Source organism: Gavialis gangeticus, unplaced genomic scaffold (assembly GCF_001723915.1).
Source record: "Gavialis gangeticus isolate Ggan-Ray unplaced genomic scaffold, GavGan_comp1, whole genome shotgun sequence".
Classification (NCBI taxonomy): domain Eukaryota; kingdom Metazoa; phylum Chordata; order Crocodylia; family Gavialidae; genus Gavialis; species Gavialis gangeticus.
Genome location: NW_017729025.1, coordinates 112,952,934 through 112,974,487, shown reverse-complemented (window position 1 = coordinate 112,974,487; position 21,554 = coordinate 112,952,934). Strand labels below are relative to the sequence as shown.

The 21,554-nt window shown below is 39.0% G+C and overlaps 1 protein-coding gene across 4 annotated transcripts in view; it reads left to right on the top strand.

Moving 5' to 3' along the window:
- The window catches only part of CTTN (cortactin), a 41,117-nt gene that overhangs the window by 5,557 nt on the left and 14,006 nt on the right, over positions 1-21,554 (top strand). For 2 of the 4 annotated variants that reach the window (XM_019519426.1, XM_019519425.1), the window contains exons 2-13: positions 2,094-2,177; positions 2,620-2,693; positions 4,240-4,369; positions 9,376-9,486; positions 10,120-10,174; positions 10,643-10,753; positions 12,044-12,154; positions 12,749-12,859; positions 14,680-14,790; positions 16,189-16,244; positions 17,502-17,571; positions 19,114-19,262. In XM_019519426.1, coding sequence (XP_019374971.1) covers positions 2,094-2,177; positions 2,620-2,693; positions 4,240-4,369; positions 9,376-9,486; positions 10,120-10,174; positions 10,643-10,753; positions 12,044-12,154; positions 12,749-12,859; positions 14,680-14,790; positions 16,189-16,244; positions 17,502-17,571; positions 19,114-19,262 — 1,173 coding nt within the window. Of the gene's footprint in view, positions 1-2,093; positions 2,178-2,619; positions 2,694-4,239; positions 4,370-9,375; positions 9,487-10,119; positions 10,175-10,642; positions 10,754-12,043; positions 12,155-12,748; positions 12,860-14,679; positions 14,791-16,188; positions 16,245-17,501; positions 17,572-19,113; positions 19,263-21,554 lie in introns of those variants that run through there. The other 2 variants (XM_019519429.1, XM_019519428.1) reach the window with 2 other exon arrangements.

Here is a 21,554-nt window from a genome sequence, read left to right as displayed (position 1 = left end):
CCCCCCAACCACTTACCGGCCAAATAGCAGCACACGACTGCCTGGCCAGGCTCCTGAAATGGGGAGACCCCAGAGCACTTCCCCATCAACCCTCATGCCCCCTGCTCCCCGTGGCCAACTAGCAGCACGCCACTGCCTGGCTGGGGTTCCTGAAACCCCAGAGCTCTTCCCCCCACAGAAGCCTGGTGCTTGGGCAGAGCACAGCCCTGCGCAACGCCACCTGGGATGGCAGTGATCATGTTCTAAGTTAACCCTCAACGGGATCTGGCGCAAATGTTCGATAAAGCGCTCAGACTGAAAGCATTTTAGTTTACTGCCTCATCTATCGAGAGTTAACTTAGAGCACGATCCGCCGTTTTTCAAGCACTCTTAAGTCATGAATGTCTGTTCAGTTATGGCTTTAGAGCACTTTCAGCTCACTTAAAGTGAGATGGGTATAGTGTCTGTACCTAACCATTGTATCTTCTTGATGTTCTTCATACTGCTACTATTGCTAATCCTAGATTTACCAAAATGTTTCATTTCTTTCTTTTCAAATTTTATGTCCTTACTGACGCATGCAAAGGTCTTGTTCCTGTTAGACTGTATAGCCAGTCAATGGGTATATCATAGGTAAAATAATAGAATTGATGACTACTTTGTATTTGAATGGTAGCAGTGCCTATAGGTAGCACCTAATATCTGAACCGCAGGGTGGTAGACATTATGCCCTATAACAAAAAATACCCTTGCCTCAAAGTTTATATTGCTTGCAGGCAAGAATGAAAGAAATGACATATAATTAAACTGGAATAAAGAAGAGCTCCAGTTTGTTGCATCTTTACCTTGAGATCTATTCCAATGAAATTTCTGTGTGGAGCTCCTGCTCCAGTAGGGCCTCTGTGTTTTATGGGCTTGCAAACAGTATCTTTTCCCTTAAAAGCTGTAACTCTTTGACAGTTCAAGTGCAGAAAGTAGTAATCTTTTTCTGCATTAGATCTCATGAGGAGCTTGCTTTCTTTTGGATTTTATTTGGGTACGTGAGAAATATTCAATCATAAATTATCATCCATCATCAATTATATTTTACACTCAGTTAGATAGAAAAGTAAAAGGTAGCATAATACGATGGAATATGTAAGGTCTTCAGTAGTGGGAGATAGGCAGACTTCCTCCATATGGCTGGTAAAAGAAGGAGAATTTAAAACAAATACATTTTTCCCCCCAGAAAGTTTATACACTCTTTTTTTTTTTCTTGATAGTGTACAAAGTTAAACTTATAGAATTACTAGTCACTTTTGAAAGTCCTGTCTACTGTTTCTAAATATTAATAAAAAGCAATATCTATTGCATTTTACTCCTAGTATCCCAGAATTTGCCCTTTGCTTTATCCTGAAATGTTCAGCAAAGACAGCAATAACAAGAAGTATGTCCATAAACTTAAGCAAGGAATAGCTTTAATAATGTTGCAATTTGTGCTACATAATTGCATGCAAGTGGATAAAAGTCTAGTGACATGACATGACAAGGAAAATGACATTTAGATTGCTTTTTTTTTTAGTTTTTAACACTTGATACTGAACTTCCTTAATGTATAATATAAAAAAGGACAGACTGTTGCTTGCTAAACAGTATCCTTGCCTGTCATTTAATAAAGCCTAGAAAAAATGTTATTGGTAAAATAAATGCACATATGGAATCTGAGGATTAAAGGTACTTTTTTCTGAAGTGAGTTTTAACTAAAAGACACATCTGAAAAGAACTGTTAAAGGTAGAAGTTCAAAATGCATTACTCATGAATAAAATAAATGCTCTTGTTGACTGTCAAAAAAACCCAAAACCTTTACTTGATCTCTCTGAAACAAAGCCAGTGATTATTCCTAGCCTTTTTTATAATGCCAATAGAAAAAACTCACAGAGAAATGTTGGACTAGTTTGAGTATACGACTGAAGAGGTGTTATTGTGAGTCTAATCCAGTATGCTCTTTCTGCCAGTAATGCTTGCATTGTCTAGTTAAATTATGTGCTTCTCTAGTATATCAGGAATTTTGAACAAACCTTAATCAAATGAGAAACAAAGTCTAGCATGACAATTACTTGTGATGCTGTTTCAGATGTGGAAGGCTACAGCAGGGCACTCGATTTCTGTCAGCCAGGATGATGGAGCTGATGACTGGGAAACAGATCCTGATTTTGTGGTATGGCTTTCAAACTATCATTCAACCATAGCAGTCCAATATAACATAGTGAAGACGTTCTCTGCCCTAAAAAGATGATGTCTAAGCCAGTTGGGTGCAGACTGGTCTTGACATACAAGGTACGCTGTAGGAGGGGGTAATTTTTCATGTGCATGTTTGACTAATGATTCAGTGGGAATTTTCCATGTGTTGGAGTTAATAAGAGAAGGATTTGAAGGAAGAGAGCAAAACGACTTGAAAATAGGAGTCTATTCCATGCTCTGTCAGTAACAGAAAAGCAACAGGCTAAGGCAGTGACAGGTAAATGGAGCAATAAGGCTGTCTTTTAACTTTTGCAGTTTCAGGGGCATTAGAGATCCTTTAGAATGTTTGAACTATTTGAACTCTAAAGCCTTGGGTAAAACTCTAATGGTTTTTAACTTCTTTTAAATGTCTTTAATAGAATGATGTGAGCGAGAAGGAGCAACGCTGGGGTGCTAAAACAGTGAAAGGATCTGGCCATCAGGAGCACATCAAGTAAATGAGCTCTTTTTCATTACTTCCATTCTCTTGTTACTGCTAATAGAGGTAATTTTTAGTTGCTTCACATGTTCAGTGTTTTACATCCTGATGGTTAGAAACACAAGAGAGCCTCTATAAAGCATCAGTTAAAAAAATATTTCCAAGCTTATCTATCTGTCACCTCTAGTAGCAAAATAAGATAAGAAGTAATGTTCTCTTTCCTTTATTTTTCTTTCTTCAGTGGCAGCTCAGTTCTTTCTGTCAATCTTATGTCTGGGAATGACCTTGTTTTGCTTTAGTGCAAGAAAGTACATATTCACATGTTATAGAAAATTTTGAAGCACATGACAGAGTTTCATTTCTAAAAATAGTGCCTGCCAAATGCATACAAATTCTAGCATACCAATCATATAATGCCAGTATTGAATCCTTTGTCAGAAGGAGAAACATATGCATCATAGTGGGCCATTTAGATCCAAGAGCTTATGTGATGCCTTATTGGCCGTCTTCTGAGCCGCTCAATACTTAGTGGAAGTATGGTTAATATTTTACCCTGAAGAATGTCAAAAAAGGGTTAATTACTTTTCCTTCTGGCTTATCGATTCATAGAGAACTGATCACCATAGCAGTTGAGGAGCACTTGGATACTAAGTATAAAATGTCATAAATGCTGCAAGTGGAGAGAGTTAAGCACATGAAATTTTAGTAGTCAAATGACCTACTTCATAGGAGTAAAACTGATCCTAGGAGTGTACTGCTGACACCTACTGGCTGTACTGGCAGCATTTATGTTTCCAGAGTTTTGCTTGAGGCAGCTGCAACTCAATTGGGAAGGGTCTTGAACAACAGATTACTGTTTTTTTCTAGCTCTAGCACAAACTGTTAGTTCTTTTTTGGGAGGTAGGCAGTTTTCTTCCTTTAAAAAGTATAAAGGAAGGGAGAGAAAATAAATTTGCCTTTAATGCCTTCCTGTTCTGAACTTTATCATAAGTAAGAATCCTTTATCTGGATCAAGGCCTTATGGAGGCCTAGAGAGTTCACAGATGCCTGGTAAGAGATGGCCTTTGCCTATACCAGGGGAGAGCTCAAAACCAAAGGAGTAGATGGGGGAACAAAGTGACCACAGCTATGTAAAAGCGCATATAGACTAGTACATAGCCTGCGTCAGTGGTTTTCAAACTTCCTAAAGCCATGGAACCCTTTCATATCACTTCTGCAGTGGAACCTCTACCCCATCCTAAAGACTGACACGGAGCCAGGTGACCCAACCCTGCAATGTTGGTGCAATGGGTCCCAGCTTGCTCTGCCATTACCCCCAGTCTCTTTGTGGAACCCCTGTTAGTATACTGTAGAACCCCAGGGTTCCACAAAACACAGTTTGAAAACTACTGGCCCGGGTAATTGAGCTGTAAGACTGTTCTTTGTGGTAATCCTAAAGGTTAATTTCAGGTGATTGTGTGCAAAATAGCACATCAAGTAGGAAGTCTTTGCTCTGGGACTGTTTTAATGGTAAGTGTTCATAAACCTTACTACATACTTCCTTGATCTTTATGTCTTAAAGTATTCACCAGCTGAGGGAAAATGTGTTTCAAGAACACCAGAACCTCAAGGAGAAAGAGCTTGCAACAGGACCAAAAGCTTCCCATGGCTATGGAGGGAAATTTGGTGTGGAACAAGACCGCATGGACAAAGTAAGTGTAAAGCCTCTTCTCTGCTGCCATTCACCACCCCATGCTGCCGCCACTCCGCCTGCAGCCATGCACCTCCCCACACCCTCCAGTTCTGGCCACCGGGAGTACACTTATTAAAAAAGGTTGAAAACCCCTGGCTTATGTCGTGTGCAGATATGTTGTTCTCTTTCAAGTCAATGTTTAGATTTCTGAAGGGAAGTTTCTTAATTAAAAAAGCACCTAACCTATGGATAAATCCATTTCCTATTTCATGTGCTGTATCAGTTCTTGTCTGCTTGAGGCTGTCAGAGAATGAATATATGCATTTTTCTCAAATTAGAAAGTAGGCCTCTGCAGAAAGTATGATAAACTGAACAATGACAGATAACTTAGATATTCAGAAAACTGCTGTGTATTTTTGGCCAACAGTAGTTGCATTATTTTTAAATATGGGCTTGACAGCCATTTGATTACAAATAACTATTCTTAGATCATTTTTATCAAACACCTGAGTGACTTGAATATAGACATATGAAAAGGTGCTGATCAGAAGTGTTCAGTTGCTTGTCTGCCCATGTATAATGATCATGCTGGCATATCATCCCAGCAGTGTGCTATACTAAAATTAGAGCTAATACAAGAGTCAGTACATTTTAGTTTCTTGGGACCATTGCCTGTTGAATGTATCCAACACGTTCAGTTTGTTTTTTTTTAAATTCATCCCCTGTATTCCATAGACATTTGCTGCATAATCTCCAGTGGACCCTTGAAGTGCGGTAATGTAAATGGGAGAGCTGAGAGGAGTATTATTGAGTAGATTAAACATTAAATTTACCTTGTAATCTTCAATCGCTCCAGCACTGACTATGTATACTTCATCATATTCATTTAGTATTCTACATGGACTCATGAAATAACAAATATGACAGCTACTCCACAGTGTGATAAATGTTTTGTGGGAGTTTAATAATGAAATAAGCAAATGTAGCTATATTTGCAGCACTTAAAATCTTTAAAAGAGCAGTATTTTAATTGTCACAGGTCACTGTTCAAGTAATACTAGTATTGGAGGAAACTGCTTTTAAGGTGTTTTAAAACGATGAAGCAGTACTATATGGTACCCCAGTCTATAGTTCCTTCTTCTATCACAGTTTCTGTATGGATGTGTACTGTGGGTGAAATCTAAATAACATCGGAGCGAATTGCTGACTTCAGTACATCAAGATTTCATTCTGTCTGAAAGCCAGAACGGCTTGATGCCAGCCTAAGGAACCGCTTGCATGAATATTTACGTCAGAACTCCAGAACTCATTTAAAAGCTACTAGTGTGCTGCCGAACTAAAGGTTTCCAGGACACTTAATCCTCAGTGGCTAAATGTTGTCAGTGTTGGGTATGGATTATTTTAAAACAAATCAAAAGCACATGTATTACGTTGGGGTAGCTGATGTAAGGATCTGTTTGCTTCAGTCTAAATAAGGGGTATAAAAGATCTGGCCAGATCCAAATAATGGAGCCCTATTATCCAGTCCCTCGTTTTGCCCTCAGGTCCAAAGTAGCCCCACATGCAGCATGTGATGCACACCAGAACAGCCCCAGGCGTAGGGTCTAGCATGTGTGCTGCACACAGCAGTGCTCTGGAACATGTGCTGCACATACTGCCTGTCTGAGACTGTCAAAGATGCGTGCTACATGCGGCATCCACTCCAGCCAGTCAGGGACCACCAAGGCATGTGGTGACTTCCCTTCTCCCCTCCCTAGCTATTCTGGCATGGGCACCAGATGAGCATGGGTCCTGGAGCACGCACCATCCCTCAATCTCCCTTTTTGGAAATGGCTCCCAGTGTATGTGTCCCCATACCTTTCATTACATATCCCAGCCAAATTACCAAATTACTCACCTATGTACTACGTGCTGGATCAAGAGGTTTATACTACTGCTACATTAGTGAAAAATTGAAGCTTTAACAGTAGATATGGTAGGTTGCACTTTCCAGTATGTAATTTCACACCCTTTGTCTTACTTGAAGGGACAGTGTCCTATAATTGGGCCTTTGGTTGTTATGGCTGGCTCAGGTTCCAGTGACTATTTGGAAAGGAAGGCAGCAAAAAAGGCATTAAGCCAGGAAATGGTCGTGAATTCAGGGTTTGGAAAAACAGTTGACTGATAAGAGCATAATATGCCTCATACTGTGTCACTGCTGTTTCATCCTGTGTAGCAGGGATCATTTGCAGAGCAGAAAGGAAGACCATAGCAACAGTGGTCTCATTTTGGAAAATAAACTATGGGCCTTGTTACATGGTAATTTTAGGAAGCTTCTGGAACTCTTAACCTGTGGATTGGTTGCACATTAGCACCTTTTTAAGTGGTTTAAAGCACTCATTCATCTTAAAGTTTCCCTACTCCAGGGCAGGATTATCTCTAATCCATCTAATTTTACTCCTGTTCCATTGAGGTGTGACTACTCTCCACATCTATTTTGCCCAAGATGAAGTCCTTCAGCCTCACAGGATACAGTGCTCCTCCTGAGTCAGGGTGAATGGGGATGCCAGAGCACAGCACCTTGCCCTCTGGGTATGTTGGGCAGAGCAAGCACTGGAGCCCCCAGCAGTCATGATGCCTTCCACCACAGGTTGGACCGGCTTTGCTTCCTGGGCAGAGTAAGCCAGTCTGAGCAGAGGTAGAAAGCACCACAGCCATTGGATGGTCTGGAGTTGCAGCACACTCCCAGTGAGAACAGTGAGCCACTCCTGCCCCTGACTCCTAGATCAGCCTCTACTCACCAGACCTCTAGTAGCAAATCACAGCTGTGCAGATGAGGGACGCAATTCCTCCCCTAAGCTCGTTAATATCTGTTTGGTTTACAGTGTAAGATGTAATGAGGCCCTATTCAGGGGTGGCCAACCCACGAATCTGGAGTCCAGACTTCTGAGTCCAAACTGAGTAATGTGCTTGCTCCAAGCAGTCGCATCATGAGACATAATGGCTGTGGAAGCTAGTCGCCATGTGCTTGTGCAAAGATTAAAGGAGGTGCATATTAACTTCTGAAGAGCCGCATGTGGCTCTGGAGCCGTGGGTTGGCCACCTCTGCCCTATGTCAAGCGGCTCCCTTAAGTTTTCTTAACTAAAATAATTCCAATGATGGACCTAGCCAGAGGGTATATATGCTTATAAGCAAATATGCCAACAACTTTGGTGACTTTAGTTTCTTTGGTTTTTAATGTTTACTGTAGTAAAAATCTTCTAATAATTAGATGCATACATTCACATTGCAAAGAAAATTATTTACTCCAGTGATCCTTATGAGCATATTAACTTTGTACTTTTTCATGTTGAAATTATATATAGTTTTTGCAAGTGATTAATGACAGCTGAGTATGGTAAGGTGTGTGTTGGGAGGAGGGGGTGTGGATTTTTTGTTTTTGCTTGGCTTTAATTGAATAGGATTCAGGGTGGATACAAATCAGTGTTTGGTTTTTTTAAATAAAAAATCAGATTTTTTGCTTTAAATCAGATTTTTTTATTGAATCATATTTTTTATTTTTTGTTAAGGTGCTTTGTTAAAAAGAGAAACTCATATAAAGATCATTTTAATTTAAGATATGTTAAAGCTCAAAGATATCATGAAATAGAATAGGGATTATAACGTCTAATTATATACTATTTGAGACAATATATTCATATAACGCTTTTAGAAAAGTTTTATAAATACATCACAACAGACCGTGGACTATATTATAGGCCCAATCTTACGGGGTTCCAGAGGCTCCTCTATAGATCAGTAAAGATTAAAGAAAACCACTCTACCCAGTGGGACTCAGTTCTCAGTCTAGAAGATCCCATTAAGCATCTGTGATGCTGTTTCAGTTCTCAAACTGGATTTTTGTCTCCAGAGATAACATCCTTGTTAACAGCCGTATATGGAGATGAGAGAGAACAGACCTGATTTACCCACCCATCAGCCATGTTGTCTCTCTGAAAGTTTGTATACGCAGTCAAGCCCCTACCCCTCTCTAAAAGTGAAACATTTCAAGAAAGTAAACAGAGGATATCAAACAACAAGAATGCACTTTTTGTAGAAACCAATAATTAAACTGAGGCTTCCTTACCAGTGATTGAAATTGTTATTTAAATCATGATTTAAATAAATTTGATTTAAATCAAATCCACCCTGTTAGGATTTCAAAGCTCTTATTAAATTGCGTGCTCTAGGGCAGTACTATAATTTTGCAATAAAGTGAAATAAAATTCATATTCCTAGGAGCATATTTTCATCTGCATGGTGTTCAGATAGTGATTTAGATAGTTAACATTTCATCAATGTAGGAGATGGCTTCCCTCATTATTCTGTCTGTGACATATGTGTAAGTTTAGTTTTTATAATTGTCATTTTGCTTTTGTAGGTTTAATGATGATTTCTTTTAGGCTATACAAGTTCCTGCAGCTATCTAATACCACTTTATATGTTTGGAACAGTTTTCTTGCTAGCCAATGATTCATGTCTTTGTGTATGAATGGTGCATTCAGTTGTGACAGCTTTTGATGTTAGCCTGTTGCTTTAAACCTGCAGAGTTCTACATGTTCCTTTTTTCTGACAAGCATACACATGCCAGTATTGTGTGTATGGTCCCTTATCTGGTCTTATATTTTACCTTGCAGTGGAGTGTCCCTTTAACTTTTGGCTTGTAGCAATAGGTTTTGAATCCGTGCTTTTTCTATTTTGTTCCTATAGTTCAATTTATAAATCCCAGTTGGAAAGTTCATGATCTGGCCATTGCTGCCAGAATCATTCCTGAGACTTTGATCACTTTCTTTTCCAGAAGTATATTGACAACTTGGGGACATAATACTATAGTTGTTACTTGTGAAAAATCCTGTATGAATAATTATACAAATATTTGTAAAAATTAATAGTGTAAAGATCCACCCAAATTAATAATTTGCCTCTAAGTGGGAGTATATGTGTGGTTTGTGTGATTAGAAGCACATTTTGCACATAATAAAGTTTCATCTCCTAATTTCTTTTAGTCAGCTGTTGGCCATGAATATCAAACTAAGCTTTCTAAGCACTGCTCTCAAGTGGATTCAGTAAAAGGCTTTGGAGGCAAGTTTGGTGTACAAACAGATAGGGTTGACCAGGTAAGCAATTTCTTATGGCACTGCAGTTACCCATGTCTCTTGCTTTTATCCATTTCTTTAGGGTATTAATTTTTTTTCTTGTGCTATTTGTAACTGTTGCTCTCTTTCTTTAATGCTTATTGGTAAATTGGCACTTTTCTGTTAAAAGACACAAGGGAAGGCCTGAGTACCAAGGAAATATTAAAACCTTTTCCTTAGTTAAGTTATGTTACATAAGAGTGAAAATTGTTGTAAATACTGGGAATTAAATATTGGGATGGTTTAGGAGGTACTGAAAAATGAACGACTTGGCTGAATGATTGTTCTCTGCAGTATATTTGAATCTTGGCAGGTGTAGTGATTCTGTATAATGGAGTTCCATCATTTCCACAGAGAGGTGCTTATACAATCTGCTTTAGCAAGAACTAAGAAAGAAAGCCTATTAGGCCTACTTCTCTAGTGTCTTGAAGGTACTCAAGACCAAGATAGCCTATAAATCTAGACAGACAATGATGTTGCATAGCCAAGAGACCTGGAGCGTGGCTTAAAATTTCATTACTTTCACACTGAACTTTTGCCCATTGACACAGAAGGTACTAAGCTGCTATTGTCTGGCTTTTTAGAACACTTACGCATGTGTTGTTTTTCCTGCAGTCGGCCGTAGGTTTTGAATACCGGGGGAAGACTGAGAAACATGCTTCTCAAAAAGGTAAAGTGTTGAGGTGTGCGGGGTATGTGTGTGTGTTCCTAGATAAATCATTTTTATCAATATCAGATGCTGCTTATAAATCAATAGCGCTCGTGTTTCTGAGGTGTATAGTCAACTTCTTCAAATGTTTGTTTTTAAATAAACAGGCTAAAAAACTATTGCACAAGTCCACAAGTTGTTTTGGTTTTTTTTTAACAAAATTATTTTTGTCCTCAACAATGTGACTTGTTTTTAGCATAGGGGAACAAGGATATATTAAGATAAGATAAAAAACTTGGGTTTGTGACTCCACGGTATCATGCAGAGGGTAGGGGATGCTTGGGAACTGGTTACAGCACTATTGTGCTATATTTTGTTTACAATTGTGATTATTTTTGCCCCAAAATAATATCCTGGAATTCTGTATTGATGCACTGCTTTGACAGACACTTTCGTTTGGCTTAATTGTGCTTTATTCTCTGAACCCAGATTATTCTAGTGGTTTTGGTGGTAAATATGGTGTACAGGCGGACAGAGTGGACAAGAGTGCAGTGGGCTTTGATTACCAGGGTAAAACTGAGAAACATGAATCACAGAAAGGTTAGTTGATGTGAAGGTTTTTCTTTCCATTTCAGTCTGTCACAGGTGCAACCTTGCTAAATATTTATAAATAATACATTTCCTGTACACACTGGATAAATCATAGGATACCTTGGAAAACTTTCTGTGAAAGTGAGCATTTGAATCAGGGATGGCCAAAATCTAGCCTGAAATTCTAGCAGGGCTGGAAATTCAGGGGGCAGTGAAAGCAATGGCAGTGTTAATTCCCACAGGTCCCAGAGCAACTCAGAGGGTCAGTGTTTCATACGACTATCATTTACCCTACCCCACCACCTAGGAACTAGTTCTAGCAACAGCAGCCGGTCAAACAATGTTTTTACTAATGAGCGTTGCCCTGAGCCAAAGCAATTACTTAGGTACCTGCAGCAGTTAACATCACTGCTGCTTGCCCTACCACTCAATGTGGCAGATCCGGATCTGGATCCAACCTATGAGGGATCCCATTCTCTAGGTACACTGGGAGTCCAAACAAGTTTCACACTCAAGTTCTTTAGTTAATAAAGTCCAAACAAGTGTGAAACTTGTTTGGGCTTTGTTAACTAAAGAATTTGAGTGTAGGTTAAACTGAAAATATATGGCAGTCAGAGATACTTGACTAACTTTTTGCAAAATTTTTCTGATTATTTTGAAAAATTAGTCATTCTATTATTAGAACCCTGAAACTATCGACTATAGCAGGGACAGATTTCCCGAGAAAAATAATTAAACTTTATTTATAAATGATACTTGGGAATTTCTAGTCACTTTTTATTTTACTATAATTGGTGAAAAAATTGAGTTCTTTTTTCACAAAAGAGCAAACTCCCTCTGCCTCCCCTCCCCTAAAAATCCCCTGCTCCCACGCTGAACTTTCTAGATAACTCTTGACTATTGTGTATATGTTGCATTGGCACCCAAAATTAGAACTTCTTAAAATAAAAGACTGCTTCTGACAGTATGAAAATTTCATTGTAATTTCAATGTGTTAATACCTAGTTATAACTAAGTACACTCTTTGATATAATCTTGTATAGATTAGAAGTACTGGCATCATCCAGTGTTTGGGCTAGCTTTGACTGCTGTTTTTTGTTTCCTTCCTTGAGGAAAAATATTAACTTAATAATTGAAGAATTTGAGATTTAATACCTTAGATCAAGATTAGCCAGGGATGTTAGTACCTCTTCTAAAGGATTAGCTTAACGTAAGTGGCTATGGCTCACTCAGTAAAGTCTTAATTGTATATTATAATTGTACATTTATAAAAATAAAACTCTTTACTCCTGTCTCCAGATTATTCCAAAGGCTTTGGTGGTAAATATGGTGTTGACAAGGAAAAAGTGGACAAAAGTGCTGTTGGCTTTGAATATCAAGGCAAAACGGAAAAACATGAATCACAGAAAGGTTTTTATTAACTTATTTAATAATAATCTGCTTGGGTTGAGTCAGATATTCTAGTCAGGTATTCTCTCATTTATGTAAGAATGTCAAATCTGGGAGTTACATTATAAAAATACATTCTTTCCACTGATTCCTTTATTAATTAAATGGAAAGAAATACAAAATCCATCCCTGATCTTACAATCTGATTTACATGAGAGCATATTCTCCTGTTGGAATGTCACATAAATAAGTGGAATTCAGCAAAGGCGTCTGAACCTTCAGATGCAGATCAGTTTGCAGAATCAGGGCCTTCTTAAGTATGATACAAATAACCAGATAAAGAGCCATATCATAATCCTGCTTTTTGGTGGAGAGGAAGAGGTGAGTTGCATGCAGCTGACCTATTCCTCTTCTCTATATAAAGAATCAAAGTTAGCTTTGATTCCTCATTTCCCATTGGTAAGATAACTTTGTAGGGGAAGATGGACCCTGAAAAGTAATTCAGTATCATTAATAAAATGCTAGGGGGGAAATCACATCTGCAACACTGGTTTAGTCAAAATATATGTATAATGTTGAATTGCAATAATGGTGTATGGAATTTTATGTGTATAGATTATGTGAAGGGGTTTGGAGGCAAGTTTGGCGTCCAGACAGATAGGCAAGACAAATGTGCACTTGGCTGGGATCATCAGGAGAAAGTGCAACTACACGAATCTCAGAAAGGTACATTTGAGTTAAAGTTTATTCACTTCTTAAATATGCACCTGGTTCATAGGTGTTCTCCTCTCCCCTCTCACTACCTCTGGTAAAATGCTGCTAAGGTAGCTAAGATTGCATTTCCTTTCCATTCTGTTCCTGTGTGTCCAGTAATATTGGTTACATGTCTTCATAATTGCCTTACTGAGTAACTGAAACTATTGACTCACTGTGTCAGATGATCATGGAATAACCTTATCATGAGTCTGCAAGTAGTCTGGAGTCTTTATTTTTCAGTGAAGACTTGGTCAGAAGTAACTTCTCTTGTATGTGAATTGGCAAATCCTGTTTGTCTCACTCAGATATCATCTACAGAGTCGTTGTGTTCCTGCACTTGGGCAAACAATTAAGTTTCCAAACTTTTCAACAGAAGGGGAACACCTTTTCTCAAATTTTGCAGCCACACTAAATAACATATCTGTACCACATTGGCACCTGAAATAACAAATAAGAAGATAGTTGGTCCCTAATGTGGTTAGAGAATTTTATTGTGATTTCACCCTTGATGTCTACTTACAAGTTGATAGATCCTGAATATGGCAGAATTATCAGCATAACACAGCTTTGAGAGCAGATTTAGTCTTTGCAGAACACAAATATTCCTTTTTTTGACCGATATTCAATTGTACTGTCTTAAGGGGTTTTTCTATCGATCAAGTTTGCAGATGTTACCCTTGTGTGTCTTTTTAAGGTCAGGGCTATAAAATACAAATGACGACTGAATTCACTCCTAAGTGTTGTGATATTCACATCTTGAATGTGTACTCAAGTAAAATGTAACAAGCCTTTGTTCATAATATGTTCTTGATCAAATGCGAGCATGAGCATACAACAAAAATACAGATTTGAGAACTGGTGTTTTCAACTTGGGAAGAGCTAAGAACATAGGAATGTAAGGACACCATTCTAGGAACAATAGTTGGTGTTCATCTCTTCCTGATTCCAAGTGGAAACATTGTAAATATACCATACTTACCTGTATCTAAGACAACTTGAAATTGAAGACGACTCACAAATAATTAGATTCTGTACATGGAAAATTGTAAGTTTGTTATAATTTGTCATGTATAGAATCTAATTATTGGTAGATCATCTTCAGTTTGTCCCCACCACCATTGCAGTGGGAAAAGCAGTTGTAATAGGGCAAATGGTAAGAATTTAAGCAGCTGAGGAGCAAGCATCCTGACTCCTGCCACTTGCCCGACTTCCTCCAGGTGTTTGCCAAACCTGCTACCCCGAGCCATTTGCTCCCCTGCTGCTTGCCTACCTTGTGGTGGCTCTGGCTCTAGCTCCAGCCTTGGCCAGATAGCAGTGACAGTCTCCCGTGCATGTCTCCTCAGCTGCACACCCTGTGACCTGTGCTGTGCTCCCTCCCTTCACTCCCCCCACCACATGTGGTCTTCCCCAGGTTTCCCCTCTATACTGTATGGTCTCCTCAATGCTCCCCCCCACCACACACACTGTTTCCCCCTCTCCCACTGCACAAACCACCCTGACCCCATCCAGACACCAGCAACAGTGACAGCAGCTCCCACCCTAGTACTTGAATCCAAGATGAGGATTCCCCCTCCCCTTGTTAAATCCCTTGTTAAATGGGGAAAACACCTTATCTTGGATTTGAGTAAATACAGTGATCTTAAATCTTCATTAAGATTCTTTACTACCTAAAGTTATTGGCAATTCAGAATTTTTGTGATGGGTATTTATGTGTTTCTAACTAAATTTGTCTGTTTTTTTTCTTCCTTTTTTTTTTGGTCCTCTTCACTCATTACATATGGCTTCTTCAGACTATAAGAGTGGTTTCGGAGGGAAATTTGGTGTTCAAACAGAGAGGCAGGACCCATCTGCTGTGGGGTTTGAATACAAGGAGAAACTAGCTAAGCACGAATCGCAACAAGGCACAGTTTCCACTCATAACTTTCTTAGCAGTGCAGCCACTTCTAACACAGACTTTGAGTCGCATCAGAATGCTGCGACCCCACCTTAAGCTTTGACCCCTCGTATTATCTACCAGCATCTTCTGAAAAATGATCATGTTAAGGTTATATTGGAGTAATGTTGTAGCCATGATGGTCCAAGAATTAAGTGAGAGGAAAGGATTTTCTTTAGTGATATCTTTTATTGGACCATCTGCAAGGTTATGTCTTGCTAAGATTCCATAGGTAATAAAATAAACGAAACAATTTTCCACCATTGAAGAAATGGCTGCAAACCAGCATTCAGTCATACTTGCCAGATTGAAATTTAATTGTAAACCTTTGAAATACTACCACAATGTAGCATGTTTCAAAACTGCAGTTGTTAACTGAAATAGTTGGGGCACAACCTTTTTACAACTGGTTTTCTGGGAAGTGAGAATTTTGAGAGAGTATTTTTGGAAATCCTAAAATAGGGTAAGGTAGAATAATTATCAGTTAAAAAGTGACTAGGAAAGCCATCCGTTCATTTTGGGTGGGGGGAAAAAAAACACACCAAAAAAGGAAGATAGCTGGGCTGGTATTTCTGATACCAGCCAGCATTTGTGTACTCTAGTAGTCTAGTGCCAAACATTTTAAGATGAAGGTGGCTCTCCTAAATTCAAGTACACATGCTGAAGTCATACTAGTTCATTTTGATGAGAAGAATAAAGGTAGAGGATATAACTTAGTGCAGCAGTCCTCATTTGCATGAGAACTCATTATTCAAATAAGACTATAAGATGAATATGTTACGTATTGTGCCTTACCACTGCAGATACAGGGGAAGTGGTTTTACTTTGCATTAACCTGCTGAACTACAAAATCAGCAATATCATGAAATTGTGAAATAAATTCCTTAAATGCCATGTAAATAAATATTCTAAGTGATATTTTTACTCTGACACCAAGTGTTGCAGAACTTAATATTAACTCACATTATTGTGAGCAAAGGAAAATAGTTTAGGTAATATGATCTATGCAGAGTAACTGTTAGTGCCATGAAAGCCTGTGCTATTGAAGTGGTGCATTATGAGGGGAGTCATCCTTTTCTCTTTGCTTGGTACCTATCAACATGGTAATCATCAGCTTAACTTTCATTCACAGAATGTATAAAGCATGCCCATGGCCCACAGTGTCTTTCTCATCTGCTGAAATATTATCGGATGCCTTCTCTAGATACATATTCTTTTCCACATCTAAGAACAAATTCCATTTTCTTTGGCTGCTGTCATTGGAAGTTTGCATGCAGTTGCTTTTGAATCGGCCACTTGCATTTGACCAACCTAAATAGGGACGAGATTAAACAACCTGTTTCAATCATTTTTATTCTGCTTTCAGATTATTCAAAAGGCTTTGGTGGAAAGTATGGTGTACAGAAAGATCGGATGGATAAGGTAAGTAGTTTAAAGCAATCATGAATTTGGTAGTGTATCCATTTAAAGATTTCCCCATACTGATTAGAGAGATTGGATATACAATGCTGTGATCTCTAGATTTGTATCTTGTTCAAAGAATTATCCTATCAGGTTCTTCATAAAATGTTCTTCCTTTCTTTGGCAGATCTTGAAACATTTTATAAAGGGTTTGCAGCCATTATCTGCATTTTATAAAGGCAGGAAGGGAACTCCAAAGCATAACATTTGTCCAGTGACTCAAGTCACTCATGGTGGAGCAGGCTAAAAAGTAAAGCCTGCTCTCTACGTGGTCACTTTTCTCGTCCAGCCACCAGATGTTGCCTCATTTTACACCTTGTGAATGTCATCTTAGTTGACTGGAAAGTCGGTATCCTTGTGTCCACCTACTTTCCCCATCCACAATTAAACAAACTTACAGAGAAAGTGGAGTTGCTAGCCTTCATTGTCCTACCACAATAAATATTCTGAAAAATTTGAATAGGGTAGCTAGAAACCATTTCCCACTTCATAAACTGGAATGGTTCTGATTAATACTCATCCAGTATCATAATGGATCTTTGGAATCTCTTGACTGTAATTTTTTATACAGGATTCATTATGATGTGAAAGGAAGCAGCATTTAAAAAACAATTAGAGGATGAAGGTCTCTACATAAGATTTGCTAAGCACTGTTAATAAGTGTACTGAGGTGTTTTTTAAAGAGGTCTCAACATTTCAGATTCATCTACCTCATAGGTAGGAAGTTGTCTTTCCCATGGTTTCAAATATCAGTGAACCTTTGAGGAATATCTACCTCCAAAATACTTATTTCCGTTCAAGATTTCTTTGTATTTACTTTTAGGAGGGATATGTTATCTTGGTAGAAACAGCTTCTGCTACACAGATTTAGAACAACAAATAATCACAATAAACATTTAACTAGCTATTTTATTTCTCATTTTCATAAGCCATCAGTATATGAATGATGTAAATATTCCTTTTATTACTAGATTTAGTAATATGTTGCATCTGTTCCTGAATGGAAGTTAACTCTAAATAATCTGGTATATTGAAAGAATTGTCATTCTTTATATCACGTTTTAAGACAAAAGTATAGTAGGTTCCTGACAAAAATCCTGCTCTTGGATTGAGGTGTCATGATTCAGTGTTTCGGTAAAATATCATGCAGTGCCTCATGAACATATGATAAGAGAAACCATGATTTCTCAGTAGTTACTTTAATATCTTTACTGTTAGAATGCAGCAACTTTTGAAGATATTGAGAAGCCATCATCAACTTATCAGAAGACAAAGCCAGTAGAAGCTGGTAAGATTATATCTGTATTTCATGGAATCCTTTTCTACAACCAGTAGGTCACCCTACCTCTACACCAAAAAGTCAGGAAGCTTGCTTCAGCTTGACAGGGAATTTCCTCTCATATTGATGAGTGTGAATTTAACCATAACACAGATTTTTATGAGTTTGGGTAATCTTGGACAGACCATTAACAATCTCTTCCACCTTATTTTCCACCTATCTGGGCTGTAGTACCTTTCTTTTTGTGTGATGGACAGGTGGCATTTTTTCTCCTCACAGTATGAACAGCTGAATCTATATTACAGTGGAATTTAAATGAGAACTTTCTCTCACTGAGAAATGGAAACAGGACCCAGAAGCAAAAGAAAAAGGATAAAAAGTTCCCTTGATTTTTGACGTAGTTTGTGTGCAAATTTTCACTAGAAGTAGATAGAAATCTTCACTAGAAGGAGAGAGAAATCTTCAGTCTTGTGTCAGGATAGAAATGAGCCAGTTTAAACAAAGCTAATAGTTAAAACTTATATAACACTCATATATAAACACTCATTTCAGTTCACATGATTTAGCTAGTTCAACCTAAATCAATATGAGTTTGGTTTCAGTACTGAATTTACTAAATCAGTACAACTCTCTTGTCTTGTCAAGGGCTTCACTGAAAAAGCAAAAGTAAGTAATATTGTTATTACATTCCAATGCATATCAACTTACTGATTTTTTTTTTCTTTTACTTAATGGTTGCTGCCCCACACTCCAAACCCAGGTCATGGCAGGCTAAAGAGGGATTACAATCTCTGTAGTCTGCTTCCTTGCATAGAAATACTGGTCTGAATAAAAATGGCAAGCTGCTTTCTTGTATGCGTTAGTCTGAATTACTTTTAGTTCACCAAAAGTGTTTTTTACAGCTACTGATAGATCTTGTGATCATCCAAATAGGGAACAAAAAGTACATTGTGGCTTAGGGTTCCAGTTTGACGAGGTAAAAATTGCCAGTGTGACCTAACTAACATAAGGTTTTTGTTCTGCTCAGAATCTTGCTTAAGCCCTCTACAGTCTCTGGGCCAGATTTTTCATTGAACTCTGAGTGGAGTGAGTATTAAAGACATGTGGGAGAGTGAAGAATGGGTACAAGTCCCTGGCATAGAGCAGCAAGTAGGAAGGTTACAGGAGTCTCTGCCATATTCTCAATTCCCATGCTCACCTTCCTCCCCCCCTTCACACAGAGTTAAGTGGAGGAGAAGAGAGATACGTGAGAGAATTCTGGTATGGATAGTGACATCAGCCTACAAAAGCTATGAGGACCCTTGTGTGAATTCTGGATTTAAACTCCTTCTAGCCTAGTATATTTTGCCATATTAGCACAACCCTCTACCTGGCCTAACTTACCCTGATGGAAATGCAGCTGTGCTACTGTTGGCACCTTACCCACCTGAGATATTTCTACTCAGCACTGCATTGTATTGTGTAGACATTCAATAAGAACAGCACTTCGCTTTTAAATTTTCATTTTAAGTTTGATTACATGTTTTACTTTTTTAATTTGTAACGTTGCAGTGAATAGTAAAGCAAGCAGCATCCGAGCAAACTTTGAAAATCTAGCTAAGGAAAAGGAACAGGAAGATAAAAAGAAAGCAGAAGCTGAGAGAGCTCAAAGAATGGCCCAAGAGAAACAAGAGCAGGAGGAGGCCAGAAGGAAACTAGAAGTAAGTGAGATTCAAATGCCTATTGTGCAAATTCTTGTGGATTTTGAGCTCAGCGTGAGAAAAGGAAATATCTGTCCTCCAAAGCAAGGCTGTCCAGCTACTGAAGGAGGCAGGGACTACATAGTCCACAGGCCACACCAGCATGAGCCATAGACCTCTCAGGCCACGCTTCTTGCAGGCACCATTCCCCTGCTGTGCTGCATAGGTGCCCCTCCCCTACTCCCTGTTAATCAGTATTGTATTTCATAAGTTACGTACTCAACTTTGAGAACCTTTTGCAGTTCTTCACCATCAGTTTTGTCCTTTACCACCCTGAATAGTTAGAATAGATAATGGATTCCCAGAATTGGAAATTAAGGAAATATGGTTTAGCCCTGGCATGATTCTTGAAACCATCACATTCATGCCCCAGTGATTCATACTTTATGCAAGCATTTTAGCTTATGCATTGATGCAGATTGTTTTAGTTGCGGTGTGGGATTAATCCTGTGTCCTGCAGGGGAAACCAGATTTATTATTCCTGTTATTACCAAAGAACTTAAATAGATACAACGTTACACCCCCCCCCACCGCACCTTTTATCTTATTTTTTTGGACAAAGACTATTCTTACTTTTATGTTTATTTTACTGTGTGAATTCATGGTTCATCCCTATCTTAAATACTGTGTGCAACTCTGATCTCCACATCTTAAAAAGGATGTAGTAGAATTGAGAAAAAAGTACAGAGAAGGGCAAGCAAAATGATCAGGGGTATGAAGGACTTGCCATACTGGAAGAAAGCAAAAAAGGCTAGGAGTCTTCAGTGTGGGAAGGAGAAGGCTGAGGGGGATATGATAGAGGCAGGGGTGGGCAAAATGCAGCCCACAGGCCAGATGTGGCCCACCAAGCTGTTCTGTCTGGCTCGTGGGGCCCCTAAAAAATTTAGAAAATTAATATTTATCTGCCCCTGGCTGCCTGTCATGCAGCCCTCAATGGCTTGCCAAAACTCACGAAGTGGTGCTCCTCCTCCCGAAATAATTGCCTGCCCCTGAATAGAGGTCTATACAATTGTGAAGGAGGTGGACCAAGTGAAAAGGGAACTGTTATTTCTCCAAGTCCCAGAATACTACAACTATGGGGCAGCCACTGAAATTAGTTCATGGTGCAGCATCTCCGTTAATCTTGGAGTTCTCCCTTTGCACCACCCTGCCACTGATTAGCTGAGGGGCCCTGTCAGCCCCACTGCTTGCTCCTGATGGCCTGAGGAGAAAACCGTGGTTATAAATATGCTGTGGTTTTTGCGTCCCACTGATTGCTGCTGGGAGGCAAAAACCATGGCATATTTACAACGCTGGTTATCTCCTCCCAGCCATCAGGAGCAAGCAGCAGAGCTGACAGGGCCCCGCTACCATTCAGCAGCAGGGTGGCAGGTGCACTGGGGGAGCTCCAAGATTAAAAGTGTAAAGCTCACACTGCGAGCTGGGCCTTTGATTTAAACAAAGCCCTACAGATAGCATAGCCAGGTTCAAAAAAGGGACAAAACACATGCTTGGACAATATATCTATTAATAACTATTAAACAAAATGGTTGGAGATGTTTCCTCTGGCATCTCTAAACCAGTAATGTGGATGCCAAGGAGGGTAATGAACAGGGAGGGCATAGATCAGTCTAGGTATACCTGGTTCAGCACTTTTCCTCTGCAGTGTCCACTTCTGACTCTGTCAGAGATGGGATACAAGGCTAGATGGATCACTGGTCTCACCCAGGATGTCATTTATATTCTTATCATAAGGGAATAGTAAAGAAGAAAGTCTTTGCAAGGCCGTTGCCAGACCAAATACTTGTTCTGTGTGCTTCTGAAAACCTGTTGTATTAATGAGCTGAAGTATACAAGAGGAAAACTTACTGGCTTTTGCTGCCAAAAGGCATAAGTTGTTTCTCCTGAGTATTGTAGGTAGATATTGTCAGCTAGATAGCTGGGGGAGGCTTTGCCTCTTAAGCTTTGGGGAAAAAAAACAAAGTTAAAAGTACTGTAAAACTTCTTGTGTTTGTTTTTTAATACCCTCTCAATTCCAAAAATTAAAGCAAAAAAGCTCTGTAGATCACACCTCGGTCAAGATAACATGGCACATTGTGGCCTGCCTGAAGCTCCAAACTGGTCGGTCAGCCCCAGACTCGCACTCTTGTGTTGCAGAATGTGCTGGTAATGTTGCCTTTATTTACCTTAGAGGTGCATCAATATATCGGTCTCGTATCAGATTGGCATTGATAACGGGAAAATTAACATTATTGGCTATTGGCTTTTTTTTTT